General features: G+C 36.9%; 1 protein-coding gene across 5 annotated transcripts in view; it reads right to left on the reverse strand.

Moving 5' to 3' along the window:
• ADGRG6 (adhesion G protein-coupled receptor G6) overlaps positions 1 to 23,154 on the reverse strand; it is a 111,068-nt gene that overhangs the window by 13,729 nt on the left and 74,185 nt on the right. For all 5 annotated transcript variants that reach the window (XM_048297753.1, XM_048297751.1, XM_048297752.1 and 2 more), the window contains 12 exons: positions 22,330 to 22,472; positions 21,524 to 21,638; positions 18,571 to 18,632; positions 17,211 to 17,418; positions 16,573 to 16,738; positions 13,181 to 13,321; positions 10,019 to 10,135; positions 8,842 to 8,887; positions 7,046 to 7,152; positions 4,186 to 4,313; positions 2,620 to 2,888; positions 902 to 1,016 (listed from right to left, as the gene is read on the reverse strand). In XM_048297753.1, the coding sequence (XP_048153710.1) occupies positions 902 to 1,016; positions 2,620 to 2,888; positions 4,186 to 4,313; positions 7,046 to 7,152; positions 8,842 to 8,887; positions 10,019 to 10,135; positions 13,181 to 13,321; positions 16,573 to 16,738; positions 17,211 to 17,418; positions 18,571 to 18,632; positions 21,524 to 21,638; positions 22,330 to 22,472 (1,617 nt within the window). The remainder of the gene's footprint in view (positions 1 to 901; positions 1,017 to 2,619; positions 2,889 to 4,185; positions 4,314 to 7,045; positions 7,153 to 8,841; positions 8,888 to 10,018; positions 10,136 to 13,180; positions 13,322 to 16,572; positions 16,739 to 17,210; positions 17,419 to 18,570; positions 18,633 to 21,523; positions 21,639 to 22,329; positions 22,473 to 23,154) is intronic.

The raw sequence follows: 23,154 nt of genomic DNA on the forward strand, positions 1-23,154 counted from the left end.
TACAATGTAAAATGAAACCTTTGTCCATTTTCTGTTTGGAAACAGGATGAAGCCCAGAGGCACCTTAAGTGACCATGGCTTATAGTGTTATCATATGAGAAATCTGAGGGCTGTACCCCATTTTAGTCAAAGCTAATTAAAAAGGTGGGAAGCAGTGGGAACTGCAGTCCTATAATGAAAAAAGTACAAAGAAATTCACTGCTGTCATCTGTGTGAAGCATTGAATGCTTTAAAAACAGAATGGGCAAACTTGGATCTTCAGTGTCAAAAATCTGAAGTTTCTTCCACTAGAGCTAAAGGAGAACTTGAACACGACTGGAGAAGTAGCAGGACTTTTGAGGCAGCCATTTGACAGTCAGCCATGTGAGAGACCTAAGTAATTTCTCTTGCAGCAAATGGCCTGAATGCTCAGCATGATACTATAATAAAATAAAAAATGGAAATTTTATTTATCATGATGAAGCTTCACTAGGCAAGGAAAAGAGCACTCACATAAAAATTTTGGCATTTGGAGTTACTATCTGGACATCAAGAGAAGAACATAGAGGACTATTGAACTACATCGGCAAAAGGTTGGTTTATTTACAAAGGAAACTATTTTTATACGATTTCTTTCTTTGCTCTTACCTAGAAAATACAGCTTTCATTTAAGACAAACCAAAACAGGTATTTTTATTTTATTTTCATGACAAAACCTATAAATTATTCTTTGCCAGAGACGTGTTTGTAAGTGGCATTGGGTCATGCAGATTTCCCTCCAATTTCTCTAACAGCCGTCTTCACATTACAGATTCTAATCATTCGGAAGACAGTTTTTCCCTTTTTGCTTGCTTAATGCACCATTGACTTTTGCAAAGCAACTATAAATGCTTAATTTTAAGAGAGCAAAAGAAATACTCACAAGTCATCCCCTCCTTGCCCGTTAGCATCTCTACCATATAACTCTTTGCCATAAACGTGACTTGCATTTGTATTAGCACTTGCTAAAACAATTGCTATCACCAGAGCTGGCAAACCTGTAACACAAGAAATCTGGTGAGCTTTCAAATCTCCTAAACTTTCAAATTCACCATGCTAAGCTGAATTACTGATGTGTCCATCCCTATAGTTTTAGTACAGAGTATCCTGAGAAAACTGCACTGAGAAGGTAGAAGGAAACAATTTTTCAAACAGTACAAATATATAGAACTATTAAAGTAATTAAGAGGCATTAATGAATAAGCCCTGTAATGTTCTGTAATGTATAAAAAGTTTAGTATGTGATAAGGAAACTAAAGTAAAACAATAAACTAAAGTAAAATAATATCCCTTAATTACCCAAAGTTAAATTTGCAACTGCACACAGGCTCTCATTATATAGTGAGATTAACAAATTATTGCATAAAATGAGGTCTAGCAGAGGGATGGTATTAGGAATTTTTTGAGGGATTTTTTTCATGCTAATGTGAATTCATTAGGTTGTGTCACTGGGGAACATGAACTTAAACCTGCAATTTCTCCACTGTTTCTCTCAACCACATTATATTATATATCCCATATTATCTTCTGCAGCGTTATACATATTATATATACTTTACTTATATGTGCCCCCCTCGCTTCCATAAAACAAACTATGTATTTCTTAATAAAAAAGCAGAGGGAGTATTTGGGGAAAGTAGACAACTATGCAGAGGAGAACTCTGCAGAAAAGTACAGCTCACACAAAAGAAATGTACGTTTCCTGATATGCCTTATTTACATGCCTTATCCTTGCTATAACAGAACAGATTCAAAGGGGAAGAGGTTAATTTGCTTTTCCGACCACTCAGTCCTTGTCCTCTGCTGAGGTTGCCAAAGAGGATGCTAGTTGCCAATGGAAAGACATCAATTATCAGCTGTACCGAGGTCAGTGCTCTAGCCGTAAGGTTAATGGCTTAGCATTGTGCTGTATTAATTCAAACACAATATGTGCATTCAGGGAGAAACCACAGATTCCTGATATAGACAAAAATGAAGAATAAAAGTCTTGCTGCTTGAGCCTTGCAGTTATTTTTCAGTATTACTTTTTCCATTTAAGTCCTGCTGTGTACATTGCTTAGGGCAGCCAGGATCTCTTCGTGGTTTAAACATTGTGCTGAATCTCAGAAAATTTTGGTTGTTTCTGATTCCACAATAGGCTTGTATTTGTTGGCAAGAAAATTTAAGCTGTACTTAAAGTTTTTGAAAGTCAATGCAAAACCTCCATAGGCTTTGCAGTAACTGCAAGAGTTTCTGCATTCATTGGGTTGACACAGTTCTCCATCTCTGACACAACACTCACATTTCCCCTCTCCCATTCTGGCCTCTTTGGAAAACAAGACCAGTTTATCTGGTCTCTCTGCTCATTCTGGGGCTGTGAGCTGCTCTGGGTGGAGAGTGCCAGTTAGAGTGTTATTTACACAGAATCACATGGGGGAACTTGGTGACAGAGAGGGCTGCCTGCATGCTGGCACTGCTGCAGGCAGGGGTAAGGAAATGACACACTGATATTATTAATTCTACTCTGCATTTCTGATAGGGAGCTTTTATATAGCAGCATTTATAGAGAACATTTATACAGCAGCATACATTTTATGTAAATATTGCATCTACTGAACTCACCCCAGCCAATGATGCAGAACTTCAGTATGTATCGCCGTATATACGTGTTGAACACCTTCACTAGAGCAATGTACATGTGAACAGCTTCCAGTCCCATCCATGTAAAGGTGGCCAGGAGAAAAAAGTGCAAAAGTGCAGCTACAGCTATGCAGAGGCCATCAATATCAAAGGATGCAATCCAGCCATCAAGCAGAAAAATCAGGTTAAGAAAGAGCAGGGCTGTGCTCAGATTCATCAGGATTTTGGATGGATAATCTCTTCGCAACTTCCTAATGAGAGAAACACAGATGCACATGATTAACTTTCTGCAGTTACACAAACCACCTATTGCAGCTGGGTTTATCCCTTCACAAAGTCAATAAAAGCACAGGGAACCCCTTCCAGCTGTGTTTGTGCAGTAAGACATAGTGGTGTGTATTTCTGTGAGGGATTGTTGAAGGCTTCAGCTATGTGTGGCTGGGGGTAAGCTACCAGTTCTTTGGGTCCATAATGAGTTAATTAACTGCTGCAGTATTTTAGCAACTGATTTTTTTATTGAAAAAAAACCCCAAACCAATCTTTCAAATTAAGTATAAACTAGTACTTTTTATTTTAATTGAAAGCAAAAAAAATACAGCTGACCAGAAGGTCATCTGTGATCATTTTATATGTAAATCTTAGCCTAAGTTTTGGAATATATTGTCCAGTGAATGTGGTTTTCTGTTTGTTTTTAAATAGGATCTTAGGAAGACTGAAGAACAAGTAATTTTTTTAAACTGCTCTCCATTAAAATGTGGGTAGTGGGGGGCAGCAAATAATTTCTACCAACTTGAACCAGAACACTATACCATAGGTAATGTAATAGGAATGCAATCATTGAAGTTATTTAAAACTTGAAAACCCCCTTCTCCAGCCCCCCTCCCCCACTTCTGTCCCCAGAAAATTATCCTTCTTTAGCAGCTACTATGTCCTGTCCTGTTACTGGCAGAATGCTTTCTTTGTGTTAACATGACTTCATTTTCTCTTTTTACTGTTCACAGAACTGTACTACTTCAAAATTTTTGCTTTCTCTTGAGTCACTTTCACATTTCAGCAGGAGTTCTGTTGAAATTCTTGTAACACTTTATAATTTATTTTAATTTCCTTTCTCTTCCCACTTCTTTCTGAAGGGGTATAAAATGTAATTCCTCTAATTGGAAGTTTCTCTTTTTCAACTTGGAACCTGTTATGCCTGCATAGGCAAGTTTTGTTTGGTTTTTATAAAAAGACTCTTTGAGAATTTTAAAATAATACCTATCTGTTCAAAATCTAGAGGATTCCCAAAAGGAAAATTTTGATACACATTCACCTTATTCCCCAGTCTGGGCAGCACAACACATAAGAAACTGGAGGAAAGACTCTGAACTTGTGTCCCCTTGAACAAATTTCCACTTTACAACACTGTGACTCTGATTTTGCAGGTTTGATTTTTTCAAATACAGATTTCCCCTCCTAGGCAAAAAAGCCAGACTAACCACGTAACTAACTTATTTCATTCTGCACATACAGGTACTTCCTTGTGATGTTGTTCACAGAATTGGTACTTACTCAAACGCAATGTATGTCAGAAGAGTTGCAGCTGAAAATATAGCAGATATTCCACAGCCTATGTAAGTGATAAAGGTCAGGACCTTGGTGTTCTGTGGGTCAATTTGTGTCACGGTTCTCTGAAGGTCCTGGGAGAGAGAAGGAAGAGACATCAATTGTAGCCAGCACCTTTTCTCTGAGCACAGCAGTCTTTTTGGTAATTAGTCAATAAAACTGAAAAGCACTTTGGCAACACCACTGTAACCTTGACACTGGGGTTCATTTTTACTGTGTGTACTTGGTCTATAGTTGTTACACCTTTCACTTCCTGCCCACAGCTCTTCAAAATATTGTGCTTTAAGTATTATAACCGCTGGGAATGGCAGATAGAGCCTGATTCTGATCCTTATAATTCAGTACCAGGAATTCAAATGTCCTTCTCTGGAAAAGTCTCCAGTTTCCAAGCTTTTTAATTCTGTTGTGTGTATACAACTCTCTTTCAGAAGATGTAAGATTTAGAAAAATGTAACTTAAAAGTATTCATATTGAAATGTGCAACATTGTGGGGAATTTCTGGCCTTTTTGTTATTAAAAGTTCATAAGAGTCAATGTAACTAAACATCTACAGGTGAAACCAAGGGCAAGATATTGCTTTTTGGATTTAGGGTCTGTTTTGATATAAGAACTACACTTTAAATAGAATTGGTCAGAAAAGTAGTGACAAGGACAACAGAAAAAAAAAATTGGGGAATAAAGTAGGAACATTCTGAGGATTTTCTTTTTTTTCTGTCTAACTGTAACTGCCCCATAGTACCATCTGAGAATAAATGCCAGTGTTGTTTCCTTTTTTTAAGGACAAGGAAATATGAGGATGTTTGGATTTATATCACTTTGGAGAAAATGTGAGCAAACACTAACAGATAATGATGTCAATTCTGCAGTCATTGTCATTGTTGTACCTAGCAAAACTAGCTATCAAAAAGAAACATTAAATGCTACAAAACTTTACATGCTTCATAGGAAAAGGCAGGAGCCTTTTACAGTCCATTCCAGCCTTCTATGACAGTTTATTTAAACATAAGGAGAGTATTCTTTGGAAATAATTTAGTATCTAAATAAAGTCAGAAGAAATTATTAAAATGGAAAAGCCATTAGAATGGTCAAAACTTTGTAAAAATCTACTGGAATGCAGCCCAAATTCAAAGACCTTCTGCCTTATTTCCTACTGCCACTAAAGCATTCAGGGAAGAGAAGGGGCTCATTGAATATATCCTAAGAAAGCCTTTTCTTTATCCCTTTGGGGGTGAAAAGTGGAACAAGACCATAATTTAGCTTGCAATAAGACACAAAGTTTGTGGCTCTTTCATATCTACATCTCAGCATGATGTGAAGAGAGCAGTTCTATTTAGAAGGGTCTGGAAGGCCAAAGCTGAAAAAGTCAGTGTATGTGGCTCCCTTGTGTGGTTAAAGTTGTATGTGACACTGCCACAAGTTACCTCAAACCCCAAATACTTCCACCTAGGAATTATTCCTGCTGTGACCAGGAGCCAACATATTTTCTGCAGCTATGTTTTACAGGCCAAAGAATGTTAATTTCAGCTGGAAAAAAACGTATCAGCCTGTTATTGAGCATAAACAACCGCCAAATTTAAGAAAAGATAGCAGTATTCCATTTTGTCACGGGATTTTTTTTCTCTCTGAAAAACACTTCACAAGTGCAAATTGCTGGAGGCTATGCTGCTGAGGCTGAAGTGCACCATATGGTTCCCTCTTTCATCTCCCTGACAGGCTTTGCTCTGCTACCCACCCTGTCTGGAGACTTTGCTTAAGGCTCTGACAGAGTACGGGCTACATGTTTTGTACCAGTGCTCTGTGAGCAGTCTTTTTCTGAGAGAAGGCCTGTATTATAAGGCATCCCCAAAATGGATTAAAGTCAAGCAAGAAAACAGCCAATATGGGTTTACACATTGTGCAAAAGGTGCCACTTCATAGTTTATGACATTAGATAAATCTCGTCAAATTTGCAAACTAGATTTGCAAGGGACAAGTCAGCCTTTTGACCTAAGGATGAAAGAGAATTATTGTGCTCCCTTGACTTTTCATTCTCATAGTTTTCTACCATCTGTAGGATGTTTTTCTTTCCCTGTTTTTCCTGACAATTAGTCTCTCTTCTTTTTGTTCTGAAAACAGCATTTCTAACTTCTTCTCATGCTTTTTCTTTTTTTTTCTATTTTTTTTTTCCTGCAAGCAACTTCCCACTTTCTCAATCTGGAAATTTCAAGTATACTTAGACTTCTTTCTTATTCACTTCCCTCTTTTTGCATACCTCCTGCCTCAGCTGCAGGTCACTTTTGTCAGATTATACTGTTAAAGGACATGTCAGAGATCCCCTGCAACTTAGGGCTCAATAGGATCACTTTTTTTTCCTGTGTTGCCAGAGGAAATATTAGTACTCGGCCTTGGTTGTATTCAGCTGGATGTTATAATATGTTATTTGTATTTTGATATCACTCAGAAGTCTCAATCTTAGGTCTTTTGTGGCACAGTATTTTTAAAATTTAGAAAAATCTCATGGGTACATTTTAATTAAAAAAATAATATTTAGCCACTTGTAAAGAATTTAATAACGAAAATAACAATAATATTCTTCCATTGCTAACTTTCTTCATTATCTCGTTCCCGAATCCTTATCACTAGCTACTTTGTTATGAAAATATAACTTTATGATAATAAGGGGGGAAAACCCACATATTATTATTATTAAGAAATATATGCAAAAGAAAGAACCCAAGTAACAAAAATGAGAGTTGTCTTGACACCACACAAAAGCTGTGTTACTCTTCCTGGGAAAGGTAACTTGGTGAGCAGAGAGTTTGCCTACCATTAGGACCCCAAAATGTGTGAGGTGGTTGCACAAGCACACAGTTTCATTTTCATTGGACTCTGCATCCACTTGGCAGCCCGCAGGGTTCCAGCCACCGTTGCCACCTGCGGAAATGAAACATGAGAAACTTCTGTCCAACCAACACATGTCAACCTCTCTTTCAGCAGATTTCTCACTTCATCTTGTGCAAACACAGAAGTACTTTCTCAAACCAAATGAGCCAGCACTAAAAACAACCAGGAGAGAAGCAAGTGTCAGATTTCCTAGTTTCTGCAGAGAATCACCCCAGATGAGTGTCCCAGGAATGGACTGGTGAGCAGAAGCAATAGACGGAGATGTATAATAAAGGTGGGGAGGTTTTTGGTTAGTGAGTAAGACCTACTATGTGGATCACACATTAAGACATACCTTAGTTTTACCCAATAATAAGATGGTTTCAGAACTCCTTTTTCCCCCACTGATGTTATGTCTACACCTGCCTGCATCCCACTCATATATCCTTGGGCACATGAAAGCTTTTATTGCTCAGGAGCAGAGGGTCCCGCCCTTCCTTTCTGCAGCATGTAATGCAGAAGGTCAGAGTGGGTCATCCCAATGAACCCTGGTGGCCTTTCCAAAAAAATATAAAGTGAACTATTCCCAACTCGCCCCACCTGAAAAGGCCATTCTGAAAAATAAGTAGAAAGATTTTAGTTTTAAAAATTAACATGCTAAAAACTAAAATTTCTTTTTTCTTTTTTTTCCCTGCCAAAATATGAGCTAGTTTTTAAAAATAATTAATATTTTTGACTCTTAAAGACTTTTTTTTCACAGCTCCTGACAAAATCCAGCATAATTTGCTCTGTAACTTCAAGACAATCAAACACTCAAACTCAAGACATTCTCTCAAAATACTGTGAAGATGTTCCAAAACCACTTAAAACTCTTCTCCACTCAAGCAACCACTGGGAATAGTTTCCTCCTTGTGTGTTTCTCCTTTAATGTGATTCTCAAGTTCAGCTTCCTAACTAGTTTCTATGATTATTTGCTCATTTTTGTCCTCCTGCATTCTCCTCAGTTGCTCTGTCTGTATTTCCTGCTGCTTTGAAGTACAAATTCGGATGGTAAATTTTATTTCTTGTAAGACTCTGTGTACTAAACCTCTCCATCCAAAATCCTACAGCTCTGTTTCATTGTAAAGAAGAGTAACGTTTCAGTAGTGATCTCTAAAACAGAAAGATCTGGAAAGTCATCCCAGAGAACAACTTTGTGCAAAGGATTAAGAGCATGAGTAAAACATCACACACAGGTTTGGCAGTAGCAATGAAGAATGTTCTAAAATGTTGCCTTTAATGTGTGTCTCCATATGCAACCAAAAAAGCTTAAGATCTGTAACAGTCAAAATCTTACAGTTATATAACCCAATTTTTAAAAACATGAGCAGTTAAAAGTATGGCTAAGAACCATTCATGTATCTGAGCAGCATTATAATTTAATTTGCTCATACAGAGAGATCAGTGAAGAACTGCAGATATGGGAAAAAAGTGGAAAAACTTAACTGAAAATTTTAAAATCCTAAAAAATTTGCATTAAACATAAACTTTAAAAAGGAGTATTTAACATTTGCTGTAACATGTAACTATACTAATAATATGTAAGTAACTAATAGAAGAAATTACACACTTCATTGAATGGACTTTACTGAATTCTGTAAAGATTGATTTGGAAGCAAAATAGCCAATACTGTGACCGATTTTAAAACTCAGACACATTTATTCCCCACATGAAAGAAATTACAGTATTTTTAAACTCACCATTTTTGTTCATATCCCAGAAGACACAGGTAGGTTTAGGATCTTCCTAAGAATAGATGCAAAAGTAGACTTTGTATACATCTTCAGACCTAAATCTCATCAACATTTACAAAAGCTATTGCAATGCATATATTTTCATTTAACCAGCAGAAGAATCCATATCATTTTGATTGTTGAAAACTTGTCTCAAATTAAGAGTTTTTTCTTCTAAAAAGACAGATTTGTCCAAATTGCAAAATCTAGAGCACTGCTTCTATGTACTGTTCGACAGTTCCTTTTGTACATCCTCAGAATAATGAAGTTTTCTTGTGTCACTGAAGTTAGCCATGAAAATGATGTCTTTATAGAATCTAAATACTTTTTACTGTTTACTTCCTTAGGGCTTCTCCGTGAATCCTCTATGAAAGGCCTCGAAAATGTGCCAGTGCCTGATGAACCCAAGTGGAGGTTGTTTTGCCTCACCTTAAAATATTCATTGTAATGCAATGCAAGATAAAGTTAATCGAGCTGTGAAAATTACAAATCAGGTTCTCATTACATAAACAATTTACTTAGGTATTGCATTTTAACATTTTCTTTCATGGCTCTACTGCTATTGCCTCTTTTGCATTAGATACTGAGAACAGACTCAAGCTCACACATATTCTAACTGAAACAGTATGTGCCATAAGGTTGCATTTGGTCTGTATTTCCCTAAATTTCCTGTAGTCATCTCTTATTAATGTGTTTCTGTCCATTCCTCTGCTGAAAACCACATGACAACAAAATAATTCTGGCAACTATTAACAAAGCGATTAATGTTTGGTCAAAGAATTTAAGTAATTATGAAGTTCCAGTGTAATAAATCATGTCCCTGGTCACGAGTATAGTCATGAAACACAAGTTTCACCTACAGTTATTGGCACAGAAGTTACCTCCGAGGGGCAGAATCAATGGTCTTTCAGGTGCATGTTAGCTCATGAATGAAGTACGAATGCATGAGGATGGGAGAGGTTATTTGTTTCTACTTTTTGCTTACTTGCTTTTGTTCTAGACTTCTTAATTTCATTTTTCGCTTGCTCAGAATCCATCCATATAAATCAGGCTATATGCTTAGCCTTTACTATATATAATTCACATTCCTGTTCCTCTGAATAATCAGTCTTGTTTTACCTGAATTTTGGTATTCTTGTTTTACCTGAATTTTGGTATGCTTGATTGTAACCTTCACATAATCCTGAAGATCCTGAATGGTTAAGTTTCCAATACTGCATGCCACAACAAAACTGGTCAAATTGGCAGGATTTTCTGCATCCTTCAAAAGATTAAAAAAATATAATAAATGCTTACATGGCACATAACATAAAGGCCATAGTACACAGTTTCATTTTTGCTGTGTGCCAGAATAAGTAAGTTGTCAGCATTTCTGTACTTTTGATCACACAATATAAGAACATTATGTTTATAAAATCAAATTATGGGTAAGCCTCATGGAAGCTTCCCTATTTTCCTTGTAGTCATAAACAAACATAGGCACAATTATAGAGAGAGGTTAGAAGGCAAACAAAATTATAACTCAAACAATGTAGCAGATAACAACCCATGATATGATTAGCTCATTTCCCTAAACAAGCATGAACGAGCTCTCTTATCTTATTGTTGAAACTATCCTTTATTAAATGCAAAGTTTTTAGAGAGTAAACTGTTTTCTGCATATAGTTGTTAAATCATCCTCCATCTTAAAATGAATGACTATGAAGTAGTAAACATATTCAAAGCAATGTTACATACTGAAGGAGATAGCATTTTCTGTAAGATCTTATTTGATAGGTATTTAAATAGAATTCTGACATTATCACTGACCAATAGGATTTTTAACCTGCAGCTGACAATTTTCTGGAAGAGAAGTTTTCCTTGGAAACTAAATATTTATTAAAATGGAAGTGCATTGGAAATGCTATTTTCTTTTGATGAGCTTCTATTGAAACCTGATATTTAGATGTCTGGTTGGGAAGCTTGGTCACTGTCTGTGGCAGATCATAGGCCAAATGAAGTCTATTGTCACTCACTTTCTCTCCCAAAATCTGGTCTGCCAAACTTCTGAACTCTCAATTCCTTCCATCTAGGGGTTTTGTTCACCTAACAAGATGTCAGGTATCAGCACAGCACTGGGCTCGTGAGATCCCACCACTCATGGGAGACACAACAGTTTCAGTTATTAAGTGCACATTATCCTGAGAAAAATATTTTATTTTTTAAGACCCATATCCAAGAGTTTTCAGACACAGTATTTCAGATTATACTGGAGCTTTGTGGCAAAATTTCCTAAAATCTTAAAAATTGAAGAGGAAGGAAAATGCAAATTTCTAGGCAGTTCTTGAGCATTCAGACAAGAAAAAAATCTCTTGGTTACCACCTAAATTTGCACATCTGACAAAGTCTATGAAAGTCCTTCGACATATTTCTACAGGTTTCAGTGGATTCTGTCTGTAAGCAGATAAGAAAAACTAGACACAGTTGGTCTCTTTAGAGAAAGCAACTTACTATATTCTTACTATTCTTACAAGGTAATAGAAATAATGTGTGCATTAAAGCAAAATAGAGACAACTACTTATTTAGCAATAAGGCTGTGCTCAGCTAAAGTTCAACATTTCGGGCATAGATGTGTACACAGAACACACCTGCCTTTGGTGAAGTGAATCCCACCCTGAACAGCTTTTATATAGTTCTCTAAGTAACATAACCATCTTGAATGAATTACAAGATAAAACTTACTAGAATTATCTCAGTTGAAAAAAAACCCCCACCACCTCCAATGCTGCAATGTATGTTTCACTGTTATGTTGAATACTTTTAAGGAATACAGCGAACAGTTTTCAGATACTTGTAATTGCAAGTGGAAGAAATATGAAATGCAATAAAAATGAAAGACTCTCATACTAATATATACTATACAAAGTTATTTGGTTTGAGATGGCATGTGGATCAGCCTATTTCAATCCCCTTTTTGTTGAACTTCTCTATTTTTAGACTTACTAAAAATGTGAGGATTGCACGTTTTTAATTCATTGTGTTAAACATCACCCATGAAGAGTTCGAAAAACACACAAAAAATGAAAGGCATTTTAGTTGCTAATTCAGGTGCCATTTTTATGGTTTTTGTTTTTCAATGGCTTATTTAGTACTGCTTAGAAATGCATTCTAGCACCATTAAGGGACACATTCTGACTTCATATGATTTGATGCCATTATGACCAGCCTCCATCTGTGTTCTTCTGGGTTTTTTTTAATTAAAGATATCCATCCTGTTTTTCTCAAAAGCAGGCTTAAAACGAATACAATTTAAAATAAGGATACTTTGGGGTGTATTTCAGAAGGCAACTGTGGGTCATGGTATTTTCTTGCCTAGATTATCTGAAGAATCTGGATACACTCCAATAAAAACGATAATATAGGGACAATACAATACTAAGGAGTTCTGCGGATGCACAAGAGCCAAAGGTCACTTGAAATACTGATGGGAAAACAAACTCAAGTCTTCTGAGACATATTCTACAGTTCACCATGAAACAATGTTTCCTTCTTAATTAACTGGTTTTTTTTTTCCCAAATAAGTATGGTTTTGGTTTTCTTTTTCCAAGCTGCAAACTCTTCCTAATATTTTTGGCGCCTACCATGCAGGCACTATTTGCAATTACCGTTTGATAAGACCCAAAAAATAAAAAAATCAAATCTACCTGAGCATGTTCAGGTTTCAGGTACAAGCATTGTTATCCTTATTCCTACTGAAATATGGTGTGCTTATGAGAACACAGGTATGAAAAGAATAGTGTGTATATAGAAACAAATGTTCTCTGGCTGCTAACCATCAGCCCAGGGACTCCAAATGAATACAAAGCAGTCAGCTGGATATGACTGCTAACCAGCTCTTATAAGGAAAAGAGAGTATTTGGCAGTGTTATATGCCAAATTCCCTCCTGATAGAAAAGAACCTGGCTCCGCCGAACATCAAGGACTTACATTAATGCATTTTAACAGAAGTTACGCCTGTTAAGAGGCCTTGCTTCTTTCCTCTGATTTTAAGCAGCTGGGATACAATTTTCCATAGATTACCCCCAAAAAAGGTTTATTTCACATGTAACAGGAATTTGCAGTTAAACCACTGACTTCAACTCAACTTGGGCACCTCAATTATTTTGCTACTCTGAACATAAGGCTGTCTTTAGCACCTACATTTGCTGTCATCTTTTAATTCCTGTAACTCATGAAGTACTGTGAAATTATTACACTACAGGAAACTTTTAGCAGCTGGCTTTGACCCACCCTCTCTGAAATGACTTCAAGCACATTAATGTTTACCTGAAAAAGACCATTTTTATTGAAGAAAGTAAACTGAGCCCTGGATATAACTTCAAACTCGTCTTGACTTAAATTCTTCAGTAAGCTTGGTGGCAGAACAACAGAAGCGAAGGCACTTGTCTGATCCTTGTCAAAATCTATCTGTTAAATGAAAACAGCAAAAGAACATGTTGAAACAATGAACAAACCATCTGTTGTCCACCACTGGGTTCACACTCTTACACAGAAATACCTAGATATGGGACTAGAACCAATCAAGACTAAAATGACTTGTGTCTATGTAAGAGTTGATGCAATAAATAAATTTTAAAGGCTGGGAAGGTTTTCCACCTTTCCAGCATGAGATCAGCCTTCTGCTACAAAAACGTATTAGACAAAACCAACAAAGAAACAAACTCCTGCACTGCTATAATGATGATTTGGAGATAACGAGATGGCAATTACGACAGTCATAATCATTTTCAGTAAGGTTCAAGATACTTTTCCTCATAACAAACAATGTTGAGAACTAAAAAATATGCTCTGAATCTTTCTGTCTTAAATTGTATTAGCTGGCTTGATCTGCACATCTGAAATAATTCTCTTATGAGCTGTTATAGTTTCTCTGCTACAGAAAGGAGATTTAAAAATTATTAGTGTCACTTCTCCATATTTATTGTGCTATGTAGCACAAAAAAAGACACTTTCTGACATCATATAAATTTAATCTATACTGGCAATGTATCAGACATCTAAAAGCCCTCTGTGGCCCAGAGATGTAACAAACGAGGAGGAAATAAAAGAGGATGTAACCCTGCATTTCATCAGCAATTCTATGAAGGATCACTTTCCCACCATGGCCTACTCAAGGTGTGCCACCATATCCCTTGAAAGAAGGGGAGCAAGCCAGCTCACAGTGGCTCTACAGTAAAAGCTTTTAAGAGTTTTACTGTGAGATATGGAAACTCCCACTACTGACTTCCCCAGAGGCATCTTGGTCATGTATTTATGCCTCTCATGGAGAATTGTATAATTGTAAAAGCATCACTAGCTAATAGAAGGTTAAAAGTCATAGGCTACTGACTGATTATTCACCCTTGGAAATCAGTAAGAAGTAGCTCATAGATATCTCCTGACAGGGATAATGTAGTTCAAACTCAGGTTTACAGAGGATAATTCTACCACAGTAAACAGAAAGTGTGTATGTGATAAAGATGTCCCATTAGGCATTGTCTGCAAATACAGTGGAAGAGGTTTCTCCAAAGAAGCATGGATATATTACAGGAACAATTTAATAATATGAATCACCAAAACCTTAGTCAAAGGTTTGGCAAGAAACATAAAGACAGAGTGGATTGAAATAGAATCTTTCCAAATTGCCATGGATAAATTTGCTTGGTATCTACTTTAAGAAAAAAATACTAAAAAAAAATCTGGAAACATTCTGACATACAACTTGAAGACTTTAATGTTCCCTGATGAGCCTAGGATAGATCATCTCATCATTAGTGAAAAAACCTGGGCTTTCACAAGGGAATCTCCCTTCAGCAGGGAGAGCAAGTATCTTTCTTACAGGCATGGAAAATATAAATGGTGACCACAGCTGCTGCAAATTTTCTGGTAGGAAGGATGCTAAAAATTCTCAATCAGCTGTTGGAAATGTGAAAGTCTGAGAAGAAGCTCATGTTCCAATAGGAACACTATAAATAATTTGACAGTTTGGATTTTATGATTATTTAGACAGTGCTGTAATAAATGATTCCAGGACGAGAAAATTCCTGGATGTCCTCAAGCCACAGATGGTAATTCCTTTTATATGTGTGATCATCCAAAACCTGGCTTTAGAATTTTTCCTTTCCTCCTTCCATAAATAAAGGATGAAATCTGCAGGAGAAACATTCCTTTGATAACAAAGAACTATTCAGCTTCACAAACAGCTACTGAGCTGCATTAATGTAAGAGCTAAACGAAAGTAGATTTACAATCACCAAAAATTTCTGATAAAATTGAATCAAAGAATTTTTAGCTAAAATATATAGGAATATAAATATGTGAAAACTCAACTACATTAAATATATTTTTATCTATTTAAACAAGCATTCAAGTTTTGATCCAAAGTCTATATACACGCACAAGTCCTGAAGCCTACTCTATTACTACTACTTTTTCCAGAAAGTAGACTTTTTTCTGTCTTCATTATTGTTTTGATTTCTGGAATATATAGTATCTTATAAAATTATCAGATATTTATTAGGATTGTTGAGTTGCCAGTTTGCAGCGGGAATTAATTTGTTTCTCTATTATTCTTATACTGTAGTGATTAGTCTTTAACTGTTTTTATAATGTCATATTTTGTTGAATTCAGTTTTAGTTCCTCTGGCCCAAATGAGAGCAGATTTTTTTCTTTTTCTGTGTAATATTTTCTGTGTGTTTCTCCAAGTAAGGCTCACTGTACTTGAATGGTTAAATACCCAGGAAACTGAGATTACATTACCACTGTCACAGACTTCCTATTTAACTGAAAAAGAAAAAAAATTACACTGCATTTTTAAAAGCATTTAGGTGCCATAAGATGCAGACAGGCATGTAGGGAAATTTATAAATTCTTGGCACTTCATCACTACTGATTTCAAAAGAACCTTCGGAAAATCCTATAGGTGCTCATGTGCATCTCAAATGTTATTTCAAACTTTAAGATGTCTGTTTTTTTCTATTTGTGGGAAAAAACTGAAAAAAAAAATATTTTTGAGGTGATGATAAATATCTTAACTATAGTATCCTGTCTAGATACTGTAGCACTGGAGACCTTCCTACATCTTGCGTGATCTCTGTTTGTTTTATTTTTTAACGTCTAGGCTGGTCAAGCTCCACATGAAAGACTTGAACTACCTCAGACATCCTAAATGGTACAAGCCAATCAACCTGTGTGTGGACAGCTGCATCAGACTTAAGTCTCTTTTAGCAGTAAATGTTTAAACTATACTGGAAGGTTGAAGAACTACTGTATCTGCAGAAATCTATATGTAGATACCTATATCTAAGTATCTTATTTTAAGGCTGAAAGACATCAATAGAGTTGTTAGCTATTGTACAATAGTCAGTACTGCAGATTGTTAGAGGTTATTTTCCTTTTTCACTAGTAAAAATACCCCACAAAACTAAAAAAGGTTCAAGTGTGTTCTGGATTTATAAGCAAATTACTTTTTATCTGCATGGAATGTGAGTTTATCTGTGTTTCCTGTCACTCAAGGAAATACTACATTAATCTGTTATCTGTTTGGATGATTGTAGGAAAAAGGAAATAGAAAGTAGGTGGAGAATTGGGAGTTGTAAGTGGATTTATAAGAACCACAGTAAACACACTTGGAACAACAGGCACATTTCATGTTCAAATACAACTGCTTGTTCTGTACCTGGAAATCAGATGCATTATTCTGTGGACTGACACTGAAAGAACCACCTTTGAATGAAGTTGAATTTATAGAAGACACTCCAAGTGCGAGATTTCGTGTTGAAATAGTCATGGATGGTCCAGCAAAATGGATCTTTAAAGCCAAGGCATCAATAGTTTTTAGAGCTCTAAAAACAGAAATAAAAATTATTCTGGAAACTGAATACAGAACAAAACTTACTTATGCTCTGCATGCTACCCACATCACAAAATGATCCTCTTGTTACTGACTGTGTTTCTGTCACCCATCTGTGTATTCACAAGGATACTATTCGACTGTAAATTTATGCAACTCTCTTGAAAACAAAACCTTTTGACTGACAGAAACTGTCTGACTACATATCACTGGTCCTGAAATAATTTTCCAACAATACTTAGATCTATACTACATCATGTATCAGAAGACTTCTTTTCCAGCCAAATACTTTGTCTTTGTCATGTACAGTAAAAGAAGAAATATTTGTGTCTATAATTTGGAGAATTCTTTTCAATGGAAATCAGAAGTGTTTGATTTTCTCGTTTGTCTATACATGGAAGGATGAATCCTTACAGCCTTGCAGGTTGCTCTCAAAAACTTTTCTTAAATGCAGAAATACTTACTCTGAAGATGAGGCTGCCAATACACTGTCTGAACTGGTTAGAATATTGGAAAAAATTGTCACAACAGTAGAACCCAGAGATTCATCAATTTCTTCATCATTCACAATTTTTTTGAGCTTCTGCACAACGTCATTTACTTTGTCTGAGGTCAGCTGCTGCCCCTCGCCAGTGAGATTCAGAAGCTGATTTGCGATATCTGCTGCATTTTCTGTGAGCATACAGAATCAAGCAAAAAGAGAAAATAATGCATTACAGTCCTGAAGTAATCCAGAAATACAAATTTTTATTATCACAGTTGAAAGCTAGCGTGTGTTCTATGGTACCTGTAATGAACATGGGATTTTATCCTTTGGTCAAATTTGAAATTTTTAAAAAATGTATTTAGAACCTGCTGATTGTATACTGTCCTCATTGGCTGTGTCTTTCTTTTTTTTGTTTTGATTTGAGTTTGTAAATCAGAACTATTATAGAAAGGGGTAATTGAATGAAAAAGAGAAATAAAATGCATATTATCTCTCTTTTTTTCTCCTAATGCTATCCTTTCTTTTTCACTGGGAAAAGGTTTCACTCTTGAAGTGAAACAAATGCATTTCAAAGTCTCTATTACTGAAAAAGTAATCACTCCTTTAAGCTTTCCAAAGAAAGTCTGATCCCCTAGCAAATGTTTCAGTCCTTTCAGAGGACAGTACTCTTACTTGTCAGAGGGCTGACAAGCACAACATACAAGCAAATTTCATAAGAATTTTCCTAGAAAGGAAAGTTTGATAGTGTGTCCGATGGCAAAACATGTTAAAACGGTAATTTCAATGCCACCTGGACAGAAAACTAATAAAAACACTAGCCTTTTACAACATCAAAAAATATTTGAGGTTTGCTGGAATTCGCAAATAACATTTTGAAAGATCAGCCTTCTTTAGTCTGCAACTGGCTGTTGTTTTTTATAATAGTTTACAGTCTACAGTCTAATATTGTAGAATGTTCATTTTACATGACATGATGTTTTCATATAATCTGACTGTAAGTACTCAATCGATTAAGTTAGGTAGCCAGGCTCCCTAGGACACCTCTATCAACAACAAAAAAAAAAAAAGAGGCTTCTCCAACAAAACAACTCAGAACAAGAGCTTACTGTAGGTATTCTGAAATACATATGCGTATCTAATTCTTTTCACCTGACTGAAATGTCATTTAATTCAGTAACTGGTATCCAGAGCTTTTAACGGGTGAGCTGAATTGAACTTGGGTGCACTTCCCCAAAGTTTAATTATTTACTTTGCACTGATTTTTTTAGAAGGATTTTTAAACAACTTAGCATAAAGAGAAAAGATATCCTTCCAAAGACCAACATTAATATACCCACCTGTACAGTTTCTAAGATCAGGCTGACCCCAGTATGATGTATAATTCTGCAGACCCAAGTAGCTAAAGAGGAAAAATGACAAAATTCACATGAAATATAGTAACAAAATTACATAAATATTTCATAATTCTTATGCAGGTGTCACAGTGGTCCACTCTTCTCAATTCACTAGCATTCCTGGTAACATGGCCCCTAGTGAAACACAGTATGTATACGTGACAGTGAAAGTGTATGATTGATTAAATGATAGTGCTGAGAGAAACCCCAGTTCTTCAGCAGAAATTCTTGCCTTGTATTTCAGGAAATACCCAAATTTTGACACAAACTATTACACCTCTACTATGGCCTAGTCAGATGCAGTTTCTATAATTTCTTCTTGTTATAAATGGCTTTGAGCAAGTAAATAGCAAGCAGTTCTTGAGTAACTCCAGTGAGGGAGACACCACAGCCTCTCTGGGCAATCTGTTCTGGTGCTTGGTAACCCACACAGTAAAGAAGTTCTTCCTCACATTCAGGTGGAACTTCCTGGGCATCAGTTTCTGCTCACTGCCCCTTGTCCTATTGCTTGGCACTACTGAGAGGAGCCTGGCTCCATCCATTTGACACCCTCCCTTGAGATACTCATAGACATTGATGAGGTCCCCCTCAGTTGTCACTTCTCAAGGCTGAACAGGCCCAGCTCCCTGAGCCTTTCCTCATAAGAGAGATGGTCCAATCCCTTAATCATATTTATCACCCTGTAACACTGGCTCCAAAATTAAACACACTTTTGCCTCAGTTTTCTTTAAAGACAATCATGTTGTCACAGCATGGAAAAAGGCAGGATGGTAAATGGGAAGATTTATCCCTTTACTCAGCACTTGATAAAATAACATTATTCCTCAGCTGATCACATTTATTATAACAGCACAGGTAATCACCAACTGTGGAATGCAGATGACTAGAAGAGACTGTTAGAAGAGCTTCCTCTTCTCCCAAAACACATCCCACCAGTGCTCCATATTAGCAAGAGCTAGTGGAGGCAGAGGCAAGGAAGGCACAGCACAGGGCAGAACACAGTACTTTATTTTTTTAATGAGAAGTGCTGTATGCAGACAATCAATGGTATAGTGTCGACCACAAATGAATAATAAAGATAAGCAATACTGGGACAGCAAAGGCCAGAAACCTTAATTTTTAATGATTCTGAGGCTCTGACATAAAAACAATCTGATTTCTGCACTACTCACTCTACGACAAGAGTTGGTCAGTCAGAATCAGTTCTTGTACAAGATTAGGAGGCTGAGGAAGTGAGTTATTTAAATATAATGTGGGTTGCTTTCCTGTTTGGCACTGAACCTCAAAGCTGATTCATATCCATGTTGCCATACTGTTTTCAAAAAGTAAAAGATCTGGTCTTCTTAGAACATGTTCCAGATGCAATGTGGGTGGATAAGACATACATATTGCATTTAATGATAATCATCCTAAATACTGAAGGAATTAATTAATATTGCATCATCATAACCATGTTTAAGGCACTCAAAGCCATAATGTTTTGGTAATATATAAACGGAAGTAATAATATTCCCTTATTATAAATGGGAAATAGACCCACAGAGTTAAAGTCTTTTGTAGATGTTTGCAAAAAAAACCTACATTAGGGAAAATTTCTTAAACCTTAAAAACACAGGTTCAAATTTTAAAGCATAAGATTATCCCCACCTTCAATTATGACTAACTACTGGCAGAATATTTGTTTCACAATTTCTTTTACTTTTCCCCTGATGAGACGAGGTGTTTTGGATTAAGACAAATACACATCTCATCTTCATAGAATTTTATTCTAAATCTTACACAAGTCAGATAGTAGTGGTGGAGTGGTAGCAAATGTGAAGCATTGGGTACAGTAACATAAAGGTCACGGCCAAGTGCAATGTCCTGCGTGTGGGTCAGGGCAATCACAAGAACAAAAAGAGGCTGGGGGGAGAATGGATTGAAAGCAGCCCTGAAGAGAAGGACTCAGGGATGGTTGAAGACAAGCTTAATAAGACTGGGCAATATGTGTTTGAAGCCCAGAAAGCCAACCATAGGCTGGGCTGCATCAAAAGCAGCATGGCCACCAGGTTATCACCAGGAAGTGATTCTGACACCTTAGTCTGCTCTCATGGAATCTCAGCTGGAGAACGGCATCCAGCTCTGAGGCCTTCAACGTAAGAAAAATGTGGATCTGTTGGAGCAAGTCCAAAGGAGGCCCACGAAGATGTTAGAGGGCTGGAGCACCTCTCCTAAAAAGAAACTGAGAGAGCTGGGGCTCTTCAGCTTGGAGAAGGGAAGGCCCTGGGGAACTTCCAGCAAGTAAAGGGGGCTACAAGAGATTTGGACAGGGACTTTTTACAAGGGCATGTAGTGACAGTACAATGGCAAATGGTGTAAACTAAAAGAAATTAGGTTTCAGTTAGATATTAGGAAGAAATTTTTTTTACTTTGAGGATGATGAGGCACTGGCACAAGTTGTCCAGAGAGGTTGTGGATACCCCATCCGTGCAAGTGTTCCAGGCCAGGATGGATGGGGGTCTGACCAACTTGGTCTAGTGGAAGAGATCCCTGTCCATGGCAGTGGGGTTTGGAACTAGATGATCTTTAGAGTCCCTTCCAACCCAAGCCATTCTATGATTCTATGACTTGAATCAAACAGTTTCATTCTGTAAGAAGGTGCTATTTTTATAGTCATGCTGAACATGGATTAATTGTGGGCCCCAATATGCCCTACAGAAGTGGTAGATTTTTTTTTTTCTTACCAATGAAATACATACTATTATTGCACCCACCTAATCTCTCACAGTATAGAAAGCGTCTTCCTGAAATACAATACCAGCCAATGGCAACCATTATATATACCTAAATAATAACTATGTATAACCAGAAAGCTGTGTCTGAAACAACCCAGCTTCTCAGATACTTGAACACTTACCAGGTTCTTGATGCAGTCTGAACTGAGCTCCCATGGCAAAATGTGATGTTGGTCACAGTAGGCCTGGTATCTGGCCAAAAATAGTTTGGAGGGTTTTCTTCGGCTAAACATTTTTCTGTAAAAATGAGTATACCAGTGTTAATAGTAAATTTCTTCACCTAATCATCCTCCATTTCTTGTCCTCAGCTCATCAACCAGTCTACAGCACAAAATTGTCTTCACGTGAAATGCTTGGTTGTTTGCAATAGAGGAGTGCACAACAGGGGATCACACATGCTGCTGCTTCTCAAGGGAAAGAGCTGAATGTGCATGCTGTATCCATCTGCACAACACCAGCCTCCACCTCTTCCCTCCCAAAGGAAGGGCAATCTTTGGTAGAAGTTGGATGGGAAAAGACAAGAGCTGAAAGAAGATTGATTAAGGGCAACAGCTGTCAGGAACACAAACAACACTGAGAAGTGGGGATGAGGTGCCTTAGAGGTCCAAAATATCTCATTTTAGCTCTGACTGTAGAGCATATTTCCTTATCCTCAGACCATCAGAGGAGCTGTAAGGGACTGTCCCAGCCACTTTGAACCAGACAGCAAGACACTGACTAAAGCAATCCGGACAACTTTGTCTGTGTTAAAAGTGGTATTTTGAGCATGGCTCTCTGAGATTAGTGGACCAACAAGGCTTATAGGGACAATTTAAAATCTGTAACAATCATACTGTTTGGAAATGTGTCATTATTTTAACACAGAAGATGCTTATTTATGAACAAGCAAAAATAAATTTGTTGTGCAACAAAACTGAACACTACTTACCCACTGGATCAACATCCACAGTATGAAGTTGATATCCTTCTTCCATGGTTCTGTTATTACTTATGAGCTTCTGTCGGATGTCTTCCTCTTCTAAATTGATGTTGTTGGTAGCATTATAAACCAGAAGAGCCAAAGCGCTAAAACTGCAAGCAAAATTATCCATGTGTTTCAGTCAGAACAGCAGAGGCCAAATATGTGGAAATAAAAATATCTGACAAACTCTGGTTTTCTGAGTATGGAGCAGTGTCACCAAAACAGTGCTGCTCATTAACTTTAAATTATTATTTTGGTATATATAGGGCCATGACAAGAATATATGGTTGGGAAATTTCATCTTCTAGTTACCATTAAAGATGCATCTCATCAAAAGAGCTAAGAAGTGTTTTCAGAAGAGTTCAGAAGATGAAACCATAGAGTTGTGAGTTCTAAATGGGCCTAATTAATTCTAAAAACCTGGTTCCTAATGGCTTAGGAACTTAAGAGCTGATTCACCCCACCTCACAAAACTTGTCAGGGTGGGACAAGTCATCCTCCAGAGGATCCACCTCTACACTGACTACAGAGAAAGACTAGGAGATTAACAAAGAACAGATGCCTAACATTTAAATCTCTTAAGTTTTTTACGGAGTGAAAAACACCCTGACATACTTTTGAAGCTTTTAGTCATAATTAGGAAAGACGCGTTCCTCAGATGAGTAATTGAAGTTTGAGCACTAATAGCTGCTCTGTACTGTAGCCCACTGCTACTTTCTTGGGCATATGAAGTAGTTCAAAGTGCCCAAGCCTCTTTCCTGTGAACAAAATAAAACAGTCCCCACCCTTGTC

The sequence above is a fragment of the Corvus hawaiiensis genome, chromosome 3 (assembly GCF_020740725.1).
Source record: "Corvus hawaiiensis isolate bCorHaw1 chromosome 3, bCorHaw1.pri.cur, whole genome shotgun sequence".
NCBI classification, from domain to species: domain Eukaryota; kingdom Metazoa; phylum Chordata; class Aves; order Passeriformes; family Corvidae; genus Corvus; species Corvus hawaiiensis.